General features: G+C 54.1%; 3 protein-coding genes across 5 annotated transcripts; all 3 read right to left on the bottom strand.

Moving 5' to 3' along the window:
- Positions 1 to 99: 99 nt before the first annotated feature.
- On the bottom strand, positions 100 to 14,693 carry galnt14 (UDP-N-acetyl-alpha-D-galactosamine:polypeptide N-acetylgalactosaminyltransferase 14 (GalNAc-T14)). 3 transcript variants are annotated; one of them, XM_077586939.1, is made up of 16 exons: positions 14,166 to 14,693; positions 13,266 to 13,668; positions 11,335 to 11,504; positions 7,437 to 7,547; positions 5,486 to 5,553; positions 5,242 to 5,307; positions 3,965 to 4,086; positions 2,998 to 3,085; positions 2,845 to 2,932; positions 2,660 to 2,763; positions 2,426 to 2,552; positions 2,154 to 2,246; positions 1,566 to 1,649; positions 1,285 to 1,396; positions 1,084 to 1,212; positions 100 to 457 (listed from the first exon to the last, which is right to left on the bottom strand). In XM_077586939.1, exons 2-16 carry the CDS (start codon positions 13,413 to 13,415, stop codon positions 299 to 301), a joined length of 1,671 nt encoding a protein of 556 aa, XP_077443065.1. In that variant the 5' UTR covers positions 13,416 to 13,668; positions 14,166 to 14,693; the 3' UTR covers positions 100 to 298. The 3 variants fall into 3 exon arrangements, with proteins under 3 accessions (XP_077443065.1, XP_077443064.1, XP_077443063.1); XM_077586938.1 differs by having other exon boundaries at positions 1,084 to 1,396; positions 13,266 to 13,671; XM_077586937.1 differs by having other exon boundaries at positions 1,084 to 1,396.
- Position 14,694: 1 nt separating this feature from the next.
- On the bottom strand, positions 14,695 to 18,061 carry LOC144064411 (AN1-type zinc finger protein 3-like). The gene is made up of 5 exons (XM_077586940.1): positions 17,521 to 18,061; positions 16,544 to 16,584; positions 16,111 to 16,410; positions 15,826 to 16,041; positions 14,695 to 15,574 (listed from the first exon to the last, which is right to left on the bottom strand). The coding sequence occupies exons 1-5, from the start codon at positions 17,586 to 17,588 to the stop codon at positions 15,420 to 15,422; spliced, it is 780 nt and encodes a 259-aa protein (XP_077443066.1). The 5' UTR covers positions 17,589 to 18,061; the 3' UTR covers positions 14,695 to 15,419.
- A 166-nt stretch (positions 18,062 to 18,227) lies between these two features.
- Positions 18,228 to 22,463, bottom strand: btbd9 (BTB (POZ) domain containing 9). Its single transcript, XM_077586936.1, has 11 exons — positions 22,270 to 22,463; positions 21,631 to 21,820; positions 21,154 to 21,517; positions 20,785 to 21,058; positions 20,491 to 20,710; positions 20,280 to 20,399; positions 20,072 to 20,181; positions 19,817 to 20,006; positions 19,632 to 19,739; positions 19,452 to 19,530; positions 18,228 to 19,344 (listed from the first exon to the last, which is right to left on the bottom strand). The coding sequence occupies exons 2-11, from the start codon at positions 21,813 to 21,815 to the stop codon at positions 19,168 to 19,170; spliced, it is 1,827 nt and encodes a 608-aa protein (XP_077443062.1). The 5' UTR covers positions 21,816 to 21,820; positions 22,270 to 22,463; the 3' UTR covers positions 18,228 to 19,167.
- Positions 22,464 to 23,652: the final 1,189 nt, after the last annotated feature.

Genomic DNA, 23,652 nt, shown 5'->3' with positions numbered 1-23,652 from the left:
TTACCGCGCACACAAGTGCCACGAGGTGGCGCCAAAGGACATCTTCGGCAAGGATAAAAACTCCTTTTAGACGACTGAGTCAAAATCCAGCAAGGTCGGTTTCATTGTTATAAAACTTTATTGAGGGGAAAATAATGGGAAGAGGCCACTTCCTGTCTGTCACTCACTCACTCACCTTCCTGTTAGCACAATAAAAGGTTGTCGCCATAGCGCAGAAATCGCGCACGGTGAGTCAATGGGTGGGTCTGCTACGTCATGCACGCCACCGGTTCTACGTCCCAACGCCGGCTGGGCGACATCAGGAGAAGGGGAGGTCCCAACGCTGCGTGGGCGCGCCCGGCTCGCACGGGCTGATGAGCAGCGTTCGAGAGGCGTCCAGCCCGTCCAACGCCATGGCCGAGTCCAAGCAGAAGCGAGACGCCACGTGCTCCAGGTGGGTGCCCGACTTCTGCCAACGCTGAGGACAGAGCATGTGTGGGGGGGGGGACAAGGTCAAACGACACTTCATGGGTGGGCGGAGTCATTAAAAAAAATCAAAATACAAAATGCTTTCAGGCATAAGCGCTCGCCACGTTTAGCCGCCACCCCCTTAGCACCCGTTCCTCCGTGACCCCCCCCCCATAGGGCTGATTTATGACTCGTCGGATGACTTTCCGCTACGGGGCCCTCCGGGACGAGGTCCAGGTGCCCGCTGGTCAGGTAATGACTAGTGTGTGTGAGAGTGTGTGTGTGTGCGAGCGTGCCAATGCGTGAAAGGGTGAGTAAGCGAGAGAAAGCAGGTGTGAAGGAGAAGAAGCCATTTTCTAAATCAAAACCCCATTTTGGAACAGCGTTACAATTCTCTTTTTGGACTTTTTTCCTCAAAACTCTTTTTTTTTGGAACCCTTTTGTCAAGTTCATTTCATTCATCGCGTCATCAATACTAAGCCTAACCCATCGTTGGCAATGAAATAGGGACTATTATCTTCGATCACTCCCAGATCCTATCAAATAATGGAAGAACAACAAAATAAAAGAGTAAACCCGTAGATGAAAGAAATACTACGCTTGGTCCCCCCATCTAAACCCTCACGAGTCCGGTACCTGCTTGGTGTCTCGGAGGTCGCAGGGCAGCAGCAGGACGGGCGACGCCGGGAAGGTGGCCACCACCGACAGGCACTTGTCGCCGTCGAGGCGCTGGCGGATCTGCCGGCCTGCCGTGTACGTCCACTCCTGAGGCGGAAGAAAGACCAGATTCAGTGTAACATTGGGGGGGGGGGGGGGGAATGCCGTCGTACGAGCAACCTGGGGGCGGGCGAGCTCGGCGCACGGCGCCAACGCCGGGGCGCGCCCCGACTCCAAGCAGTTGCGCCTCTGGCGGATCGACCCCCGCTGCCAGTCGGAGTCGTCTGGGATCCTGAAAGCAAAAAAAAAAAAGGGGCAAACTTAACCATCCCATCTCTCATTTGAAAAATAAAAATCATGTTCCTTGAAAAAAAAAAAGTCAAGCTGCATTTTAAAAAAAAGGCTAACGTATGAGGACACGTGGGGAGGAAAAAAACACGGAAAAAGGAAACGCTACTAACTTGAGTTGCGGGTAGACGTTTTCCAGGTACCACTTGAAGGGTTTGCACTTGAGCCGACGTCGGAGCGCCACGCGTCCTCCGATGCTGCCGGACAAAAATAGCCGTCACGTCTGCCTGCGTGCCGCTGATAAACGTTGACATTTAAACGTCCGCACCGCGCCCGTCCGTCCTTTATCTGCCCGTGGCCAAAGCGCACGTGGCCCCGGCCGAGCGGCGCCGTCCGCGTCACCGCCGTCTGGAAGGACGCCTGCCTGCCTGCCTGCCTGCCTGGCCTCATCCAGCTGACTCACCGGCTTCCTATCGTCCTTTCCAGATGGATTGGTCGCTGTTCCACATCCCATCCGTTTGTGAACAATTTTCATATCTCCATTTGGTCACTAATAGACAGACGTCCAACGAGCGTTCATTCATTTGCCGCCACCTCCGACGGGATGTCGGGCGGCGCCTTCCACACGGGCGCTGACTTCCAGTTACAATGACACGCGACCGTTCGGCATCGGTTACGAAAACTAAATGCCACTAAAATTCCAAGTTTGAAAAGAGGAAGTGGAAAGGTCAAGGAAAAGAAAAAGACTTTGGGATTCTTACTCTCCGTAGGATTTCCCTCGCGCCGCCGGGCGAGCCGAGTAGTAGAAGAGGCGGAAGTCGTCCATCCAAACCTCGGCCGTGCGCCGCGTGTTCCTGCACACGCACACACACACGCACACAAACACACAAACGCTTAGTCAAAGGCTCAAAGGATTGGCGAGCACGCCGTGCTCATTTGGTAACTAACGCGGCGGATTGACGTCCTACTTTGTTGCCACGGCGACGCGCCACTCTACCACATTCACTCATTCCACAAGTCGGCATTTACGCACTTAATGTAGGTGTTGGCGTTTCCCTCGGGGAAAACGTAGGGGTGCTTCTTCCGGAAGACGTGACCCACGCGGCTGCACGGAACCATCTCCAAGCTGCCGCCGCACTGCCACACTCGGAAGGAGATCTCTAAAGGCGGCCGGCCGTCCGTCCGGTCGGGATAAAGAGTTTTTTTTTTTTTAATCGTCGGCGGTGACGCTTCCTGGCGGCTTTTTTTTTTCTTTCTCCACACTCACCAAAGTTCTCCCCGCCCCAAATGTCCATGGCCGTGTCGTACTTGCCCAGGCGCTCGAACCACCGGGCGTCCACGGCAAAGAGGCCGCCGGCCACGATGGGCGTCCTGTCGCGGGTGGGCGGGGACAAACGTATGTCAGCGTAGGGCTCCGTGGTTTCTCTTCTCTTTTTTTGGCGTCCTACTTACTTGATGGGGAGCGTGGGATCGCCGCGGCGGCTCTCCCTCTCCTGGGGCGAGAGCCCCTCCCACTTGAAATGAAGACTCCAGTCAAAACCTAAAAAGGGGGAGGGGCTTGAAATCCCACGGCGGATCGGTACGGGTCCTTTTCACCCTCGGTACCTCCTCGCAGGTCGGCCGAGGCGGCCACGTAGGCGAACGTGTCCATGTCGATGATGTCGATGACGGGGCTCACCACCCGGGTCGGGTCCTGAGGGAGGGGGGGCACAAAAAAATTCAAAAATTTTTGAAACCGATGTCCAAAACGCCGCCGGTCCAAAGCCATGGGCTAGACGTCCAAATGGCCGTCCCCGGCACTGCATGGTGAGCGCGCACTTTTGATTTTAAAAGACCCCAACGTCCTTTGATTTGGATTTTTTTTTCTCCCCCTGCAGTATCGTGACTCCCTTTCCAATGTCGAGCCGCGGGCGGGTGCCCGCGTTAACCTCTTAACGAGGTCCCCCGGCGAGGCTCGTTCGGTTTCCGAAGCGGCGACAGATAAAAGCCAGCTGCGAGCGGCGGCTTTAACGGCAGCGCGCCGCCGTTAGCGCGGTCCAACGGCCGCAATAACATCGGCCGGCAGGTGGGCCGGTCGCGGACCGTTAGCCGGCCGAAGCGTGGGCCCCTCGACGCCACTGAAAAAAAAAGCAGCCTTTCAAAATGGCCGCCAGGCCTTTTGTCCAAAACGCCAGCACGCTTCTTTTGACGGAGAAATAGAAAGGTGGCCATTTTATCTTGGGACGAAATGCCGGCCGGAACCCACTTTTTGTTTCGTCAACAGCCCATTCTTTTGGGACGCAAGGATAAAAAAAAGGCTGGCGTTTCAGTGCATTGACAGCAGCAATACATGTCCAATCATTATTACTAGGGGTGGATTGATGGCGGCGGCGGGCGGGCCGTCGGAGAGAGCTTTTGGTTCAGGGGGGGGGGGGACACTTTGAGGCTGAAAGGACAAGCACCTGACTGCAATCCACTGATTGCACTCGCAGCATTACCACTTTAGGGAGGGGTTGGACGTAGGAAAAGGCGCACCCGCTGGACTCACTCGTTTGACCGGCCCTCGGCTAATGGTTAGCATTTAGCCATTGACCTGTTTGATCCGGTGAAGGAGGGGAGGCAGCCAGTCCTTGTTGACCTCGCAGTGACTGTCCAGGAAGGCCAGGACCCGGGCCCCCGCCGCGTCGGCTCCGCCCACTCTGGACCGGATCAGACCTGTCGCGCCAAGACCACAAAAAGAACATTTGTATTGATTCATTTCAGTCCAAAAAACAAAAAGGTCCCCCTGGATGGATTGGACGTCAATGGCCCACAATGGCTTGCTTTCAAAAGGTCTTTTAAGGCGGAGCCCGCTCACCGCCGTCAGTCTGCGGACGCTCCGGGCCGTAAATGAGCTCGTTAGGCGAGCCGGCTTTTTTTTCTTTCTTTCTTTTTTTTCTTCCCTCCCCCTCTCGGAGCTAAACGTTCCGATCAATATTCGCTGACACGCAAGTCAGTGACATTGTGGCGGGCAGGCGGGTGGGGGGGCCGCAGCCAATCTCAAATCCCATTTCATCCTCAATAAGGCTTTATTTTCTGGATGGGCGGCCACGCGGACAGAAACTATGAACGGGGGCCCGCCTGCTCTGCGCCGGCTGGCCGGCCGGCACCTGGCCCGCCTTTTTACGGCAACGTAGGCTCGCTGGCTACGGACGGCCGTTAAAAAGACAATTGGGGGGAGAAGTCATAAAGGCTTAACGAGTCCAATGAAGCAATTGGCCGCGGCCGCCGCCCACCCGCACGCAATCTGGTGAACGCGGGACTCCAGCAGGTGAGCCGCAAACTAAATCCCAGACGGACTTGCCGCCGACTTTTGGACTTTTTGCCATTCAATGCCAATTTTCAAGATTCTTTGAAGAATAGATTCAAATTGCCCAGAGTAGAAATTTCATATTTTTTTGGGGGGGGGCTTCTCCGTCGATCGGAAAGCACGACGGTAGGTTAAGCCGGCGGCGGCCGGGCTTTTTTGCGCCCGCTTAATCCGGCACGCCGTGTCGCCGTCACGTCGCTTTTGGGTCTTGGCGTCGTGGCCATTCTATTTTTACGAGCGTGAAAGTGGATTTGCCGGCGTGGAGAAGCCAGACGCACAAAAGAAGAGCGCTGGTCTCATCCCCGCTCCCCTCGTCATCCCCGGGATTTCACCTCCGAGCGGCGGCGCCCCCATTTCCCGGCGTGAAAAATGTGCCGGAAGGAAGAAAAGGAAATATGGAGCCCTTGCGACAAAAACCCACGGGAAAGCAGCTAAAAAAAAACCAAAGAAAAGGGCGGGGAGCGCCTGAGCTTCCACAGGAAGTGAGGTTGAAAATACGAGGTAGCCACACCTCCACCTACCTTCTCTCTTGTTGTTGCGAAGGCATTTGACTTTGGGCAGCTTGGTGAGCAGCTGACAGTCGCTCTCTGAAACAAACAAACAGAAAGTAGGAAGTCAAAAGGCAGCACAGCGCCCAAATTGACGGGAGGACGGACGGCGTCGCCTTTCGTCTGACGAGGGCTGGGACTTTTGGTGAATTTTGGCCAATTTGGGCCAATTTTGTGGACTTTTGTCCGTCTCCCCGGCCGGGGTGCGAGCGCTCACCGTCATCGCTGAAGTCGTCCACCAGAATGATCTCGTGGATGAGGCGAACCGGAGTTCGGTTTAATACGCTGAAAAACAACAACAACAACAACAAAAAAGACATTTGAGTCAACGACGCCTTGAAAATAAATGTCGGGCCAGATTTCCTCCCTGGAAAGAGAGAAAAAAAAACAAAACACCTGATTTGATTGGAGCTGGAGACCAAGGCACATCACACACATCAAAAATTCATAAGTTGCACTCCGGTAAAATGAGAAAAGGTCTCTTTGTCCGAGGCCACCTTTCATTTTTCCATATTTCCGCCGCCTTTCCGGGTCGGACGTGGCCCGCCTGAGCCATGCTACGTCCGGAATGAAAAATGGATTTCCAGCGGGATCCGAGCTCGGCCCATCGGCGCCACCGGACGTCCGATCCCCGTGGACCACCATAAGCACGCAAAAGGCAGGAAGGTGATTGGCGTCATTTCCTGTGGAGCTCAGCAAATTTTCCCAAACTTTCTCAAGTGCAAGTGCTTTTAAAGCTTTTTTTTTTTTTAAATAAAAAAATAATCCTTTTAATCTTTTAATTTTGCACTTTAGTAACGGTGGTCTGAGAGAGAAAGATAAAAGCCGCCTTGTCTCTTCCCATTTAACGGGATGGAGAAAGCTCGGGGGTCGCTTGCCGCTCGGGGATGGGGGGAGGGGAGTGCCGGAGCCCGGCTTCCTTTTGTTCGGGGGTCCCTCTCGTCGATATTTAATCAAGCCGCAATCTGACAATCGATGCTTGTTTCATCGGCGAACAAAGCCCACGCACGCGCCTCTCGCTCGCTGACGTTTTCTCGCCAAATCTTGATCGTCACCAGCGTCAAAGCGCTCGTTCGGATCCGTGGGCGTTTTTTTTTGGGGGGGGGGGGGGCTTTGCTTTCCTCAGATGAATCCCAGCCATCAGATAAAGAAGATAACCAAGCAAACTTGCACACTTTGTCAGCAGAGGCTTCTTCATATCTGGTCAAGTGGCGCTCGCTCGCTCGCTCACCCGTTTGGGCCTTACAAACATTCAAAAAGAAATAAGACAAATGAGCGGGATGTTGTCCATTTGTCCATGCTTGCGGGGAACTTGGCCTCAAATGGGCCTACCTTTAAATACCCCCCTTTTGCCTGCGTTGAAGATTTTCAGCAAGTCAGCAAGAAGCTTCTTGGCAATCGGTGCACCATCTTTCTCTCCGAGCTTCCCCCTTGCTCCCCCCCCTCTCTCATTTTGATGCTATCAGCACCCTGGCTGGCTGGAGTTCAGCTCATTAGAAGAGCCGGTCGGCGTGCGGGCGTGCGTGCGTCAAGCGTGCATGTGGGGACGCCGCCATGATGGCGCAGGACATTTGGTGGGCGCGTGCACGGAAGCCCTCCCTCCCCCGCTGGCCTTCTTAAAGGTCTACGCTTTTCAAGCAATTAAAAGACAATCTGTCTCCTCGGGATTCGCCGCTAGCACCCGCCCACTTTCCCGTCGGTTTGCGGGAGGGCCAAGGGGGTGGGGGTGGGGTGGGGGGGGGGGGGGGGGTCACGGGAGAGGCCGGGAGCCGGGGGGGGTCAGGGAGGCACGCTCGGGAGCCGCCACTATTTTGCCGCCTTTTATTTTTAGCCAGCCACTTCCCGCAGATTTATTCTGGGGATCCTCATTATTTTGGCCGGGATCTGTCTGCCATTTGCATGATTTCTAGCGCTTGTCCATTCTCTTTCCCGCTTCTTCTTCTAATGAGTCGCCGCCGAGATGGCGCTGGCAAAAATAAAAAATTATTCACTGGAAAAAAATCTAATCAATCTGTCAAACTGAAAGCCACCATCTTGATATGATGGAAAAACTTTGAAATAACATTGTATCTCATCGTTTCCCCTTTTTGTTGTCTTTTGAAATGACAACATTGAAAAGTAAGTTTGGAAAATAATAAGATTTTTTTTTTTACAACGGTGTGGCGTACCTCCTGACGGTGCGAAGCAGGGCGGAGCGCGCCTCGTTGTGAAAGGTGATGACGATGGAAGCCGGCGGAAGGTCGGCGTCGGCGTCGTCGTGGTCACGCGAGGCCGCGCACCTGCGGGCGCACACACGCACGAGCGCACACATAAAAATCCTTGAAAAAGGCGCAAAGGCATTCTCCTTCCAAAAGTGTCACGCGTGTGCTCACGCTGCAGAACATGAATTATAAATGTGCAGCCAGCTCATTAAAATACAACAATGTGGTGGGAAAAAAAAGGCAGAAAAAATCAGTCTGGCTGGCAAGCAGGCTGCGGCTGCTGCCGCCTTTCTCTCTCTCTCTCTCTTCCTTTCTCTCTTTCTCTCTTTGGCTGAATTGATTTTTCTTCTCCTGCCAGAAAAAAAAAGAAAGATGCACGCCCGATATTTGCAAACAAAGCCATGTTCTTTCAGCCAGGCTTTCAGATCCAAATTCAACAGGACGTGAGCTACAATTGTCAAAAATCAACAGAAATGGAGCCCCTATCAAGTGGGAGTGACCCTGAAAAATCAAGCTCAAATCCTAAATGTCTACCGGAAGGGAATCAAAATGGCAGCCAACGGGTTCATTGTCTTACTGGATTTAGCCGACTTTACTGATGTTTTTTTTATTTTTTCTATATACTTGCATTTTGCTGAGCTTTTTTTTTTCTCTTCCAGAAAGTCTGGCCTCTCGTACGCGCTCGTCCATATCATTGATTTCTTTCTCCCGCGGAACGCAGACGCCGCACATTCCACCCACGGCGTCCCACGGCGCCCGCCTCTCCGCGCCGGATTTACGCCGAGGCGACGGAGACGGCGGGTAACGGCGGGCCGGTCGGACGGCCGCAAACGAGCGGACGCCGGAGCCGATGGCGCCCGACTTGAAAATATAGCATCGACGCTAACGCTCAAATGAAGCAAACGAGCCCCTCCAAGAAGAAAGAGGGGGGGGGGGTGTAAATAAGAAATAAATAAAAATCATTCCGGCAAAGGAGCGTTAATGAGCTTTAATGAGCTGAGGCCCTTTTGTTGAAAAAGCGCAATTAAGAGCAATGACTTTTCTTTGCTTGGTGGCCAACGAGGCCTGACCCCCCCCAAAAAAAAAAAAAAACCTAACAATCATTCCAATGAAATAACGATACAAATAGCAAAATCATGAAAAGGTAGACAAATTAGGAAGACGTCATTAGCATTATGTTAAATAGTAGTTTAGAATTTTGAAAGAAATCCCTCACACGCACGCAAAAGAAATCCAAATAGATGTCAAGAAATAAATCCACCTTGTAACAAGAGAAATAAACACGGCCTGCCCCGCAGGACTTTTGGTGGCCCGTCGCTATGACGACGACGACGACTGCGGCGCGGCGGCGGCGGCGGCATCTGCCGTCCGCCTGCCCGTTCCTCTCCAAAACAAAACCCGGCCGACCGCTTTTTGCTTTGCAAATTGGACCGAGCGAGCGAGCGAGCGAGTGCAGCGGCCATCAAATCGTCTCTTTGCCGGCGCCGGGACTTTGTGCAAAGGCGCCACGCCCACTCGGGCGGGAACCTCTCCTCTCCCAACATGGCCGCCCCCAAGCCTACTCGCTAGGGCCCACCAAAGCTCTTTTCCTACTCCTGCCAGCAACTGAAACGCGCATACATTTGCGATGAGCCAGCCATCAAAAGTCCAGCTAGCATGGTTACTTTTGCCATCCAATACACCATATCCTCCATCCTTTTGGTGGTGCTAACAGCCAGTCCAAACGAGACCTGCCGGGGCGCCGCTATTGGAGACAGGTGTGTCACCCCCTTCTTTCATCCGAAGCACCTCCAAGAATAAAAATAGCTCCATCACTCTCTAACGAGCCGCCGCCGCCGCCGGCGGCGCTCCCCAAATTGATCCGCTCGACAGTGGAAGCATCAAGAAAACAGGGAAGGAAAAGAAAAAAAAAAGCCCACAATTCCCCACCGGCCGGCCGGCTTCTGTCTCGTTACGGCGGGCGCTCCGACGACGCGGGGCCCAATTATCGATCGGCTCTTTTTCCGTCCGGTGGCCGCGGGGAGCTCGTTAGCGAGCCCATGTCGTCGATTAAGGCCGGCGCTCGTCGCCGTGTCTCCTTAACCAGAAAATAATTGGCAGATCGATAAACGAGATGGAATCCGTGAAAAGGGAAGATTAGGAACGGTTTCCCCTCTTTTCATGTAAACACACCATGTTAGAAAGGTGTCAACTAACGACAAAGAGGCTCTTGGTGAGCAGCGCAAAAACAAGTAGTCGACGTTGTCAAAAATTCACCACGCATGGAAAAGAAACGGCTTATCGTCAAATCTAGAGGAGTTGGGCCATTAGCTTGGAGGCTATTCCGCGCTCGGCTGGGATGAGCCGCCGGCGCGCCGCCGGGATCGAGCCGACGTGTTCCAAAAGATCCCGCTCGATGGGAAACCTCCGCAAAGACCAGACCTGCCGACTCGGCGTTTTGAAAAATGGCGGCCAATGGCTAACGCTACCTAGCTTAGTCCGTCAACTGACTTTTCCATTGAACGTTAGCATTCGGTCTTGTTTCCCCGACTTGCGCCGTGCTCCGTGTGCCTCCAAGTAAAAGGTTTGGCCGTCGAGCGCCATCCACGGGGCTTTTAAAAGTCGCCCGCGGTTCCGGATTCAACGCACCCTCCCGGCCAGCGTGGTTTGACACGCCGGCTCTCCTCCTCCGCCGCCGCCGCCGCCGCCGCCGCCGCCGCGGGCTTTGCTTTATTTGCCTGCTTATTTATTCATGGGCTACAGTGTCGCGCTGAAAATTTCCATTTAGACAAGCTAGCTTCACTTTGTTTGTCTTGTTAGCGGCAACGGCGCACATCAATTAAACAAGCTTTTTTTTGCCCGCCTTTTCGGGCCGGCTGCCGTCGGCCTTTTGAGCTAGCGCTTAGCGTCTCCGCCGCCTCGCCTTGGAGAAGATCGAATTTTTGTAGAATTAACTTTAAAAAAACAAAAGAAAATAATTCACCTTATGGTAGCATAACATTTCATTATTTTAGGAATGAAATAAAATGGTCATCTTAGATTTCTTAAGTGTAAATAATGGGGTACCGAATAAGACAAAATATTTCTCATTGTGATGATAATTCACGGCTATAAAGACGTGACAATTTTGGGGAAGAATAAATGAGAATAAATACATCTTTTTCTTTGCAAAAGTTATTGGATTCATCTTGACGATAAGATAGGGGAGGTATGTTATCATTCCAAATGCACCGAAAAGCACGGCACAAAATGGCTGCTCCTCTCTTGCCCTCCATAAAAAAGAAAAAAAGTAGCACATCCGAGGGGAAACAAAAAAAAAAAAAGCGCACGTAGCGACGGCATGAAAGACGAGGCGGACGTTTTCACGTCGTTATCTCCTCATCAGCCGCGCGGCGTGGCAGACAAATGAAAGGTCGCGCGCGCCACAACAAAGACGAACGAGCGCGGGGCGGCGGCGACGGCGGCGGCACGCTTCATTTCCCGTCGCCACAACAACATCGAGGAAAATAGGCCGTCTTTTCAACGACGACTGGAATTTGTAACTAGAAAATGACATTTTTGGTGGGCCGGCTGCGGATTTTTGCGCCTTTTAACGTGGGCGGCCTCATTAAGTCCTTGTCGGATTGGAATCGGCCGCTGGCGGGACTTTGACCCGCCTCTACTGGCGGCGGAAGTCTATCGGGATGGCGCGGCGCGGCGGGGCCAAGGGTCAGCGTGCTCCTTATCTGCCCGCCGCCACCGCCGCCGCCGCCCGCTCGCTAGCTAGCTTATCTCGGCCAGAGAGAGGATTTGCGCTGGGCTCTTCTCCTCCCAGCAATTTCAAAACACACCATTTTTTTAAAGCAAAGACAAGCCGCTGTGGCAATCTTTGGAGGCACCCACCCACCTGCGGTGTCGCGTGTCGTCGAGCGCTCGGTTGCTGGGGACGCGCTCGCTCTGGCGCTGGTTGAAGGCGTAGAGCGCGTAGGGGTCGTCGCCGGGCCGCCAGCGCCGGGCGCTCAGGTAGCCGCGCTGGTCGAAGGCGTCCAGCAGCTCGTCCCACTCCAACTCCGAAATCTGACGGCCCAAAAAAATGGAGTGAGAACGGGAAATGATTTGTAGAAACAAACACGCTGGCTATTTCATGGGCCGTGTCAACGACGCTAGCGCGAGCGACGTGGACGGCGATCGGCCATTTGCGACTTTGGCGCCCGCTCTCCTCCTCCTCCTCCTCCTCGGAGACTTTAAAATGCTGGCTGGCGCAGTTTGTACCTGGACGAGGCCCGTTCCATCTTATTTACGGTTTATGGGGAGCGCGAGTGGAAACGAGCGAGCGAACATTGCCGAGCAAGCAGGCCGGCCGCACGCTGGAGCCATAAATCAATGCCCGCCAACGGGAATCAACAAGGACAACAACTTCTGGTCCCAGAGGTCCGTCTCCGACCGCCATTTTGTGTCTTTGTTACACGCGCAACCTAATGTTTGGCTAATTTTGGTTCACGTTCTCTTGATTTGGGGCAATACTAGGGACCCTTCCTCTTCATGGTGGGCCAATGTTGGGGGGAAAAATGGCTAGGTTGAGAATCACTTTCTTGTTAACTTCCAGTTGATTTGGGTCAAGGCCGGTACATTCTAGGGTGGCTTTCTGGGCATTGTGAATCACATTATTTCAATTTTCGGGCATGAACGGCTCACTTCCTGTTGCTTTGGGCTCACTTTGTTGCTTTTGGGCATTTGAGGTTTCTGCTTCCGGCTCAATTGACAATGATTTTGGAGAATTCTGGGGTCACTTCACCTCTTCTTTTTGGGGCATTGATTCCTTTTTCTGGGGGCAAAAAACAATGAACACAAATGCACTTTGTAGGGCTGCCAGAGATTGGATGACATGAAGATAACATGTACTGAGAACATTGGGGGGTGCTAAAACGGGCCAAATAATGGAGAACAGACGCGTCAGGGCTTATTAACGTCACGCTCGGCTCGACTCGGCCCGGCTGACTGCTGGCATTGTTGCCTATTCAGCCGGCGCCCGCCAGCTAAATGACTTTGGGAACAGCTGGAAGGCGAGCGAGAGAGCCAGCGAGAGAGCCAGCGTCACAACAACAAGAAGAATAAGAAGCTCATTTGTGCTCGTAATGCTGACACACGCGCAAGCGTTTTGCCATTTTTCCTCCAAAAAGGGATTGGACAAATTGAAGCTTCCCTTAGCTCAGGGCTGGGAAAATTATTCCACCAAGGGCCACCCGCATTGGGGGCGGGCGGGGCTGCAGCTTTTCGGGGGCACCCTTTGCACAAATCTGCTACGCTACAAGTCCAGTCAGTGGATTGCAGTCAGGTGCTTGTTGTTTCAGCACAACCCCCCCTTTGGTGGGTCAGACTGTCTCCTGAACAAAAAGCTCTCAGCCACAGTGGCCTTCCACCACCGGCCGCTTTGCCTACCTCGTTTAAATCATTGTAAACAGGAAATAGTCCAAAGTCCAAATGATTGAAATGGGACAACAATTTAGACGTCCAAGCCATTAGAAGAATGGACGTTGATTTCAATCCTACTTGAAATAGAGAGGGCAGTCAAAGGTAGGCAATGAGTTGAAAAATGACATTTGTTCTCCTCCACAGCTGATGGAGGGCGCATTCATTCATTGTTCATTAGCCACCTTTTCTGCCACTTCAAATGCTTTGGACGTCTAGCGGGATCAAGATAGGCGGGCTTCGTGTTCCTTAACGGCGGCAATCGAGAGGCAAGTGTCAAAGGCGCCATCAAGTTGTGCCGGCAAAGTGGCGGCAAAAGTGTGGCGGGACCGACCGCGTGTGACACAGGTGCGCGCACGTGGCTCTCACCTGGTCTCCGCGGGCGGACGTCCCTCCGTCGGCCGGGCTCCCGAGCTCGGGCGGCTTCCTCCGGCCGAGCACCAGCAGGTAGACCAGAGCCCCGAGCCAGAGCAGCGCCGCCGCCGCCGCAGCCGCGGCGCGTCGACACGCGCACTTCATTCCCGGCCGCCAGAGGACGAGCGGGAGCCCCCCGCGAAGCCAGCCGAGCCCGTCACCGGGCGGCGACACCACCGCCGCCGGCGCGGAATCATTCTGTGAAGGAAAAGAGATTTGGCGGGGAAAGCCGCCAGCCCAACAAACGAGCGAGCGAGCGAGCGAGCGCTCGGGTGCCTCAACTCTGACGAGCGCGCACGCGTCTGCCGCTGGAAACGGCGTGCTCGCGCAAGTGCGCTCGTCTGCTTGTGAGCGCCACCTGCTGACATCAAGCAGACAAAGCATAATTAGATGCCAGATGAAGAAGGAAAAAAAATGTATTTCTACTTTGGTCACTCCCCTTTTTTTTTTTTTTTTTTTTTTTTACAACAACAAACAAACATGTCAACTCGTGGAATGTTTTGGGCACAAATTGAACTCACTGACATCCATCTATTTGGACCGGGCATGTACTTGCGCCATGCCACGCCACACATTGCTTTTCCATTTCCCAAAGGAATTTGCTCCCATTGTCTGACTTGAACCTTTTGGGCTACCGTTAGACTTCCAATCCATCGGGACTGGTCCAACTACAGTGTAGTTGGTGTAGTTACTACACCAACTACACGATTTGGAGGAGAGGAAAGCCATCCGATGGGCCTTCCGCCCGAATCCCACGCTTTCAAACGCTTCAATGGAGGCCACGAGAAAATGTTTGCCTCTGCTGCCCTCTTGTGCTCGTCATAGGGAGGGAAGAAAAAAAAACATTCTCCCCACCTTAGTAAGCCAAGGAACCGCCGTCACCGAGCCCTCCCAGTCCAAATGGATTGGACGTCTAGCGCCGCTCACGGCAGCGAATGAGAACAGTCAAGTGGACATCCTTTTATCCAGTTTATTTCCTCGTCAGAAAACAGATCACAAAAGGAAAAAGAGGACAATGATTTCTTTTTTCGTAATACATTGCAACGATGCCACTCTATTATGCTAGGCCGGTGTAAGTAGTAACTCAAACTCGATATAAGGTTAAATAATTTTTTGCTCGAAGAAAAAAAAAGAAACACCATATTTTCATTCAGGTCTCATCAGCACTCCAAAACAAACAAAACCACGACCCTTTTCCCTTTAGCGTCGCCGGGGGGGGGAGAAGCCCGAACGGGCGGGGTTCGTCCACCTCCCGCCCGCCCGCTCACGGCAACGCCCGGCCCGTAGGCTAAGAGCCACGGCGCGACAATGTCCCCCCCAAGTCTTTGAGCGCTCGACTTTGAATCGGCGACGTCCCTTCGCTAATCGATTGGCGCGATGGGGCAATGGGGCGATGGCCGGCCGGGGTCCGCAAGTCGTGGAAAACGAAACCGTTTCGCTAAGCTACCTCTGACAATGAGGCGCAATATTTTTGGCAAAACACAATTTGGACAAAAATCGGGCCACTTTCACCGAAATTTGGTCGAGCGACAGACGAACGCGCCTCCCGGCAATTACCATCGGGAAGGCCGACGTCGATCCTAACGGCGACCCGGCCGGCCGGCCCGCGTCCCATGGGGACCAGGGAGAAAATATGGGCGTGGCGGGATTTCCTAAAAATACAAACGACGCCCCGGCCGCCGCAAAACAAAAGCAGGACAAAAACAATAAATTAAGAAGCCTCGGAGGAGGAGGTCAAGTGATTGCTCGTGGGGTACTCGCTCTCGCGCTCGCGCTCGTCTTTCCGTCACAATAGAAAAGAAAAGAAAAAACTAAAACAAAAACAAACTCTAAGCGCCGCGTGAGAGGAGGAAGATCGGGGGGGGGGCGCGTTCTGCCAGAGTCCACGCGAGCGCAAGTCCGGCTCGCGACGTGTCCAGATGACGGAAGGCGCGGCGGGGGAGCCCGAGAGCCCGGAAGGCCAGAGTTCGCGCCGCTTCCGGCGGGCGGGCGGGCGGGCGGGGGGAAAAAAGGGGGCGAGCGGACGAGAAGAGGCGGCGACGGAGGCCGCCGCGCCAGAGTCCAAAACGGTCGCCAAACCCCCCCTCCCCGCTCGTTCCTGGGCCGGCATCAGGAGCACTCCTCGCCGATGCGCTGGCACGAGCGGCCTACCTTGCGCTCCAGCTTGACCATCTTGAGGACCGCCTCCTCGCGCCCGCGTCCCAGGTGGTCGAAGAGGCAGTCGTGCTGCTCGGGAAGCCGGTGCAGCATGCAGAACACGTAGCCTGCGGGACAGCACGCCAGCTCCGTTACTTTCAAGATAGCGCGTCGCCGCGCACGCGGTTGCAAAAATAGCCCACGGATATGTCGATGCTCGGACAGTCTGCCATTTTGGTTTCAAACAATCTTTTCTGGGTGCATTTAGCCATGTGCCAGATGTCTTTTTTTTTTTTTTTTAAGTTTAGCCCCCGGCACCGCCTCAAAAAGTCATTCCCGGAAAGGACCGTTTTGGCGGAACGCGAGCCCGTGTACTGACCGCAACGGCAGGAGCCCAGTTCCTGCTGCACCAGCTCCAGTTTGCTTTGGCAGCTGAAGCAGCGCCGGCGATTTTTCTGCTTGGGCGTGCAGCCGCCGCCGCCGCCGGACTCCTCCTCCTCCTCCTCCTCTTCCTCTTCGCCACCGCCGCCTTCCCCGTCTTTGGCTTCGGCCCTCGGCCGCTTCTCCGGCGTGGCCTCGCTCTCCAAAGTCGAGGCTGCCGACGAGACGGGGATTGAGCCGATGCCGGTTAAGCTCGTGGGCGGACCGGGGTCCACCACCTCACCTGACTCCGGGGGGCGTTTGGTGGGCGTGCGCGTCGTACCCGACGGCGCCGCCGCCGCCGCAAGCAGGAGATGACGTGCCTTCACGTGCTCGGCCGGCTCGCTCGGACGCGCTTCCCCGGCGCGCTCGTCCTCGGCGGAGACGCCAAAGAGCGGCGAGGGCTCCTCGTCGGCCGGCGCTTCGGGGCTCGCGGATACAGCCGGACTCTTGCCGGCGTTGACGACCGGCTCGCCGGCGAAAGCGGCCGACGGGCTAGCGCTCTTAGACGGGCGATCGTCGCCCGGTGGCTTCTTCTGGATATCTGTGGCGGTGACAGAGCACAAGTGGAAATGGGAAATGCGTCTTTTCAGTTAACAAAGAAAATAACATGAATGAGGTCCACTCGAATATGTTTTGGTAGCCAATGAATAATTAGGAGCATTTGATTGACTTACCAGAAAAACATTTGGAACATAAATTCATGGTCTTACTGGACCTGCAGACACACAAAAGGGAAAATGTAACATGAAAAGTTGGAGACTACTTGCACATTTGAAGAATACCAAATAGCAACCACCTCATTAATTCACAATTCTTTTTTCATTAAACATTTATTTGACCAATAAGTACCATTTTAACCGCTACTGAAACACGATTTGAGTGTAATGGCCACTTCGACTCATTCCCCACCAATTTGGACCTCTAAGCACCGTCAATCAAAACTTGAGCTGAAACTTTTTATTTTTCAGCAATACCCCCTCCCAAAAAAATCTAGATATTAAAAAAGAAATCATTGTTTGCTCATTTGGGGCGACAGGTGATGGCTCAAGACAAAAAGTCAAGTCTTTAAAGCGTTTTGATAACATCTGGTCATAAATGACGTGTGCTTCAAGCGACCGAGTGCCTCAACGTGCCGCTTGATGACGTAGCACGGACTGCGAATCACATCCGGTATGCAATATATAGTAGTATTGTGTACATGCCATTCAACGTCAGCCGTCAAAAAGCAGTGAAATGATGGGCTGCTAGAGGTCATAGCTCCAACATACAGTGTCAATGGTAAATAAACGGGACGCTTTTGGGGAGCAGCAACAGGGTTAGCTTAAAAAGGAACCTGCTGCTGCCAATAAATCACCCTCTACGTCGGCACGTCACCCCTTAAATGTCTTCCAGCGCGACGGGACGGTGTCCTAAAAGTCCCCCGCGAGCCACCGGGCGTCAAGTTGTCGAACGTCCGATATTGGTCCACTTCCCCACAAAAGAGGGGCTTTTATTTCTTGTCTAACTTGTTCCCAACCCCCCACCCTCGGCCTGCTCCACGGAACAACAACAATGGGCTTTTCCTGAAGGCTCGCTCCCTTCCATCCGCCCTCGTCGGGTCGCCTTTCGTCTCTTTTCGGGACCGGCGGAGGGGGAAAAAAAAGAGACTTACCCCCAAAAGCCGCAGGGACAGCGGGGAGGGAGGCCGGACGGCTTGCTTCTCTCGCTGGTGTCGCCCATGGCGGCCGGCCGTGGGAGGCTACGCGAGGCTGGGGATGAGTCCGCGGCCTGCTCAAGCGATGGAAAAATTAAAAAAAAAAGGCGACGAGACGAGAACAAACTGCCCCCGCCTCGCTAAACGACCCTCCGGAAATTGAGAAAAGGCTCGAAGAGAAAATAATGGGGAGGTTCGACGAGACAAAACGGCTCAAGTTGAACAGAGAGGCACTCAACGCAATCAGCTGGACGTGTGGACGCGCGAAGACGCGACCAAACGAGAGAGAAGAGGGGGGGAACCGCGATTAGGTAGCCGTCTTGCGGGGGGGTCGCGCTTTTTCCGTCGAGGGGCTCAAATACGATTTAAAGAGACGTTCCTACAGTGGGAGGATGTTTTCCGGACGAGATAATAAGCGTCCTCTAAGAGGCGGAGGGTTACAGCACCCTCCCCTGCGTGCGTACGTCGGTGGTGTCAACCGAACAGGGCCCGGAAACGCGTTCATCAATATCGGCAAAAAAAATAAAGGCGGAGACGAAGGGCGTTCGTTGGCTGTCTTGCCTCCACTGCAAATGGATCGAACGTCTAACACCGTCATTGGCACTTCATGAGCTACCAAAAAAAGAGTATTTCTTTAGTCCTCAAAGAACACAAAAAACAGAACATGACTTTTATTTTTTTAATATAAGACCATATATTTTACTTTTTTTTCTCCAACAAAACATGAAAAAGTACGTAGAATTTTTTTTCTTCAATTTGAGGTCTCTCAAATTGGACAGTGATGCAAGCCAGAGTTAGTGAAATGATTCTCAGGACAACAAAACAAGTTGAAAGCAAACATCTTTTTCAATTTCATCAAAGACATCCCTTCAACTTGAACATTGCTTGCGTTACGCCCATACTCGTCGTAGGAGTGAGTGAATGAAATGTGCTGCCACCCCTTCGCTTCAAACGGATTGGATGTCTGTCTACCAGAGATAACCTCATTAGCGAGAAGGCCCACTTTGGCCAAAGGAAGAACAAGTTGCATTTCTAACGCATCGGCTGCCCTCGACGACGTTAACCATCCTATCTGTGTCAAGTGGGAGGGAGGGATGGCGGCAAATGACCGAACATTTCAATGGGTAGCACCGGGCGATCGGGTGCCGCAGACGTTCATCGTCATCTCGGGAAGGGCTACGTGGGCCTTCTCGCTTCATCTTGGCTAGCTCGACCGACTTTTGGAAACGACAAGTGGCAAAGGACACACGGGTGGACAGCGACCTCAGCGTTTCAGTGCCGTAGCGGTACGGATACTAGCGTCGGCGCAACGTTTCTAGAGCTTCGTCGGTCGAAAGCCGCGAGAGATTCCAGTTCAATAAAGTGCCAGATAGCGGCTGCTGCTCTTCTGTCGTCACCAGAGCCGGCGACTTGTCGCTTTCTTCTTCGCCGGGCGTCAAAAAAGGTGTTCCAAAAATAGCCGCCCGTTCTCTTCAAAATAGATCCCGTTAGATAGGGAGCGGCGTCTACAAAAACCTATCAAACGACTCGGGAAGACCGAAGGGAGGAAGGGAGGGAGGGACGGAGGGCTGTGCAAAAAAAAAGGGGGCGCTCCCCGCCCCCCCTTCAACGGCGGTTGCCCGGCAACGACGTCGAAGACGCGTCGGAGGGCAGCAGACCGTGCCCGCGCGGCGGCCGCTGCGGTCGCGGCGGCTGCGAGGACGGGGCGGCCGGATCCGAGGCGTCCGGCCCGCCGTCCGAGTCCGACGGGGCGGGACACTCAAAGTGGACGCAGTGGAAGACCTGCAGAGAGCGGCAAACGACAAGCGGCCGGCCCGGGGGAGGGGGGGAGGTTGAGGAACGGCGGGCGAGGAACGGCGGGCGAGGAACGGCGGCGAGCGTCGGCCCACCTCGTTGGCCGTGTTGTGAGTGCCCACGATGCGGATGAAGGAGGCCGGCTGCTTGTCGAATTTCAGCGTCTGCCAGGACCTGCGCCAGCCAAACAATATCTACCGGTCAGCTGCCGGCCTTCCTTCTACTTTCACGAAGGATTGAAACACCATTTTTCCTCGGAGGAGGGGATTTCTCACCGACACGTGACCCGGGTGCGGTCCGCCACCTTGGTCCAAAGCTGCTGGTTGGTGGACACCTCCACGTAGTAACTGTACGAGCGCTCGTCGCAGTCCCACAGAAGAAGTCTGCGCAAAAAGTCTGGCGCATTCAAGGCCCGAGGCAACCACGGGGAGGGGATGGAGCCGACGCGGGCGCCAATCACCTGAGCGATCCCACGCAGTAGGGCTGGGCCAGCTGCACCACGATGGCCCCCGAGCCCAGCTGGTGGCAGGTGTAGCCCGAGTCCCAGTCGTAGTTGCGCGTGTCGCCGTTGAGCAAGGCGTTGCGGCTGCGGCTCACGCCCTCGATGACGCTGGCGCAGGCCGCCACCGTGGCCACGTTGTCCGACGGCACTGCGCGTGCAGACGCCGGTCAGTGGCCGCCCTCGCCGGACGGGTCGCCCTTCCCGTGGACTCACCCAGGAGACCTTGCTCCAGCGTGAAGGCCCGGTTGGTGAACATGCACTCAAAGGCCACCAGGTGGAAGACTTTATTGACCGTGTTGTGCGTTCCCACGATGCGGACGTACCTGATGTCGTACGCAAAAAAAATGAACGTTTTTATAATGCCGGCGGCAGCGGCGGCGGCGGCGACGCGACGCGGGCGCCTCGACGTCGGCGAGCTCACCTGCACACTCGGGGCTCAAAGTAGAGGTTCTGCCAGGATCGACAGAGATACTTGGAGTGGTCCACCACGCGCACCCAGTCCAGCTCGTCCATGGAGACCTCCACGTAGTAGGAGTAGGAGCTAGCGCGGTAAACAAACATTTACATTTGCCCCCCTCGATTCATTGCCCTCCATTTCTCCCCTCCCCTATTTGTCGGCGGGCGCCCCCTACCGACTGTCCCTGTCCCAGAGCAGCAGGCGCACGTGGTTGACGATGGCGGGTTGTCCCAGCTTGACCTGGATGCCGGCCCTCCCGTCCTCCTCGATGGGGTGCCGGGAGAAGCCGTGGTCCAGGTCGTAGTTCTGCGTGTCGCCGTCCAGCAGCGCCGACTTGAGCTCGCCCTTCACCACCTGGGCGCCGTGCTTCATGGTGGCGATGTTCTCCTCGGGGACTGAAAGGCCAAAGGTCAACGGAGCCACCGGGGGAGGCGTGGCGGCGAGGGAGGGGCGTCGCCCACCCACCCACCGAGCACGCCGCGGAAGTTGAGGTCCATGTTGCGGCTCTCCGAGCGCAGCTTGATGGCGTCCAGCAGCTGGTCGGGGCTGAGCAGGCCCGTGGGCCGCACCACGTTCAGCATCTCCGTCAGCGTCATGAGCGGCAGGCGAACGGCCGCCATCACCTCCCGCGTCTCCTCCTCGTCCACGGCGCCGCCCCTCCGGCACCAGCGGCACAGCGCCTGGAAGATCTCGCGCTCGCTGGCGGCGAAGGAGTCGCGCCGCACCGCCGTCAGCAGCGCCGTCTGCCGGCAAAACGACCAGGCGTTGGCATTGTCGGAGAGCGCCGCCGGGAAAGGGGCCGCTCGCCGCCCCGCCGGGGAAGGGGAGACACGCCCACCTTGGAGAGCGCCAGGAAGCCGTCGGAGGCCAGGACGTCGGGCGCCCGCTCGTCCATGTAGCGGCAGCAGGCGGCGCCCAGCGCCTCCAGCGAGTAGAGGCTGGCCACGTCGAAGACCAGGCAGACGTTGTCGGTGCGCAGCACGGTGCGCAGGAAGTCGGAGGTGGAGTCCTCCAGCTCCTGCAGCCCGTAGCGGTGGGCCAGGCCCAGGAAGTCCAGCAGCACCTCCTCGCGGGCCGAGCTCAGGCTGGCGCGCCCCGTGTGCAGGTAGCGCAGCAGCATGGAGAAGGCCTCCGCCCGGGTGTCCTCCAGGCTCACCTCCGCCTGGGGCCGAGACTCCTTCATGCCGCCGTACAGCAGCGCCCTGCCGCGTTCACATCAGGTTCTTAGCCAAGTCCGGTCCGGAACAACGGCAAACGTGGGGACGAGCGGTCGGGAACAACGGCAAACGTGGGGACGAGCGAGCGCACGGCTTACCTGAAGTAGTGGCAGCGCGCTGCCAAGATGACGCGGTGCGCCGGGAAGCGCTTGCCCTCCACTAGGAAGGTGACATCGCTGTACTCCTCGCCCAGCGCCAGCGCGCCCAGCTGCTCCGACAGCAGGTGGACGTGGTCGATCTCCGACACCGAGGCCGGCGGCCGCAGGGAGTGGCTGTTGCTCATGCCGCCTGCCCACAACAAAAGCCGGCCAGGGATTTGCACTCTCTTCTATTGCATCTTTTCTCTTTGATGCTCTTAGTAGAGTACACCACTAGTACTACTTCTGCTAGTTTTGGTTACTGTAGACATTGTAGTGTATCCTCCCGGTCTTTTCAAGTCATTCAAACATCAATATTTTGGGGTCAAAGGGAAAATCCCGGGTTTGTTGTTGACCTTTTAAGCCAAATTCCTTTTGAACACTGTCGTGGCTATTTGCTATTCCTAAGAGAAGTGATATACAAATGTCACATTTGACTTTTGGGTCATATGTGGTGGATAGGAGCAGAGGAAAAAAGCAATGGGAGACTTTGACGTTGTCCTCCTTCCTGTCTTTTTAGTCTGGTCGGTCGGACATTTGAAAGCCGGACGACGACATTTTTGGGGCCAATTTCCGCTACTTAATGCGCTTTCGACTCACCGACAAACTCGCAGACCAAATGTTCACGTCCTCAAAATGTTTCCAAAGATGGAGAAGCGTGCGAAAAATGTTTGCGGTTCCTTGTAGTTGAAAGGAATAGCCTCCGGACATTTAGCGGGGCTAACATCTCAGCGAAAGCAGCGGGAAGCACATCCGGGTCAAGCTTAGTTGTTTCCGGTTCAACTCAGCTCAGCCAACTCCTTAGATTTTTTTCCCCATTTCGACTCATTTAGGCGTAATAGTAGCTATTTCCATTGAAACAGAATTAGACTACTTGCGTTTATTTTAACGCGCTTTTGTGTACAATCGTCTTTCTTCATCATTCAAAATGCGAATTTATGGAGGAGGGCCATCAAAAATATGTTGCCATTTGTCTCATTTACAGGAGGCAAACTCAAGACTTAGGGGTCAGCTTTAGATCGCTCCTAACTGGAGTGGGGTGTGAACTTTTTAATCACTTCATTAAAAAAAATATATATCTGTCCGTTCAAAAAAAGATGATAATAAAATCCAAATAATGATAATGAATGAATTGATTCATTTTCTGTTGCCCTTATCCTCATAAAGGACTGGGAGCACTGGAGCTGGCTAGCAACTTACTTCCCCGCGTCCCTGAGGTTTAATGACCCCGCTGTGGTGACTCCGTTCAGCCTTCGTTATCGTCACGGACGGACGGCGCCCCAACACCAAGTGTTTTTGAGCCGAGCCCGCAAATAGCGTGGGCGTGTCCCAACGTGTCCTTCTTTATGTCGACTTTGGAAAATTGAAAGAAAGCACTTTTGCATTTTCCTACTGTTAGACCAAGGGTGTCAAACTCGGGTTTGTTCGCGGGCCGCAATAACATCAACTCCATTTCATGTGGGCCGGACCATTTTAGATATAATATTTAGATATTTTTTAAATTGGATTATAAGAACTGAATCAAAAGCCCGAAATATTCCGTTTTTTTAATAGATATAAAACTGTTTATTTGATTTTTTTTCTTAGTAAGAGAAAACATCTAATCATTTGGTTTTCATTTCAAATTGATTTTTTTAAAAATTATATTCAATATTAAAGTGGAAAACCGAAAATATTTTTATATATTTATTTTTAGATTTTACAAAATGCTTTTTGACCTAAAAACACCAAAAGAAAAAAATGGATAAAAATTGCAATTATTGATTTAAAAAGGGGAACATCAGGAAATATAATATACATCTATAATCTTCATTTGAATTTGATCCTAAAACAGAAAGTTGGCACTCAGGATTTACTTACTCGGTCCGCACAAAATGATGCGACAGGCCAGATTTGGCCCCCGGGCCGCCACTTTGACACCTGTGTGTTAGACGATAAGTTTTAGCATGTGAATCCAATGGCTAAAACTGTGACTTATCGACC

Source organism: Stigmatopora argus, chromosome 19 (genome assembly GCF_051989625.1).
Source record: "Stigmatopora argus isolate UIUO_Sarg chromosome 19, RoL_Sarg_1.0, whole genome shotgun sequence".
Lineage (NCBI taxonomy): Eukaryota > Metazoa > Chordata > Actinopteri > Syngnathiformes > Syngnathidae > Stigmatopora > Stigmatopora argus.
This window is presented reverse-complemented; position numbering and strand designations above follow the sequence as displayed.

What these genes read in the sequence shown, in the direction of transcription:
- galnt14 (XM_077586938.1), bottom strand. Translation starts at nt 13,415, where the DNA reads ATGAAGTGCGCGTGTCGACGCGCCGCGGCTGCGGCGGCGGCGGCGCTG. An exon ending in TCCTTCACCGGATCAAACAG is followed by an intron (nt 3,086 to 3,964) that starts GTCAATGGCTAA and finishes CCCCTCCCTCAG; the next exon opens with GACCCGACCCGGGTGGTGAG. An exon ending in TTGGGGCGGGGAGAACTTTG is followed by an intron (nt 2,553 to 2,659) that starts GTGAGTGTGGAG and finishes GGCCGCCTTTAG; the next exon opens with AGATCTCCTTCCGAGTGTGG.
- LOC144064411 (XM_077586940.1), bottom strand. Translation starts at nt 17,588, where the DNA reads ATGGGCGACACCAGCGAGAGAAGCAAGCCGTCCGGCCTCCCTCCCCGC. An exon ending in TGTCCCTGCGGCTTTTGGGG is followed by an intron (nt 16,585 to 17,520) that starts GTAAGTCTCTTT and finishes GTGTGTCTGCAG; the next exon opens with GTCCAGTAAGACCATGAATT. An exon ending in CAAACGCCCCCCGGAGTCAG is followed by an intron (nt 16,042 to 16,110) that starts GTGAGGTGGTGG and finishes TCTCGTCGGCAG; the next exon opens with CCTCGACTTTGGAGAGCGAG.
- btbd9 (XM_077586936.1), bottom strand. Translation starts at nt 21,815, where the DNA reads ATGAGCAACAGCCACTCCCTGCGGCCGCCGGCCTCGGTGTCGGAGATC. An exon ending in CTCTGGGACAGGGACAGTCG is followed by an intron (nt 20,400 to 20,490) that starts GTAGGGGGCGCC and finishes TTACCGCGCTAG; the next exon opens with CTCCTACTCCTACTACGTGG. An exon ending in TTTGAGCCCCGAGTGTGCAG is followed by an intron (nt 20,182 to 20,279) that starts GTGAGCTCGCCG and finishes GTACGACATCAG; the next exon opens with GTACGTCCGCATCGTGGGAA.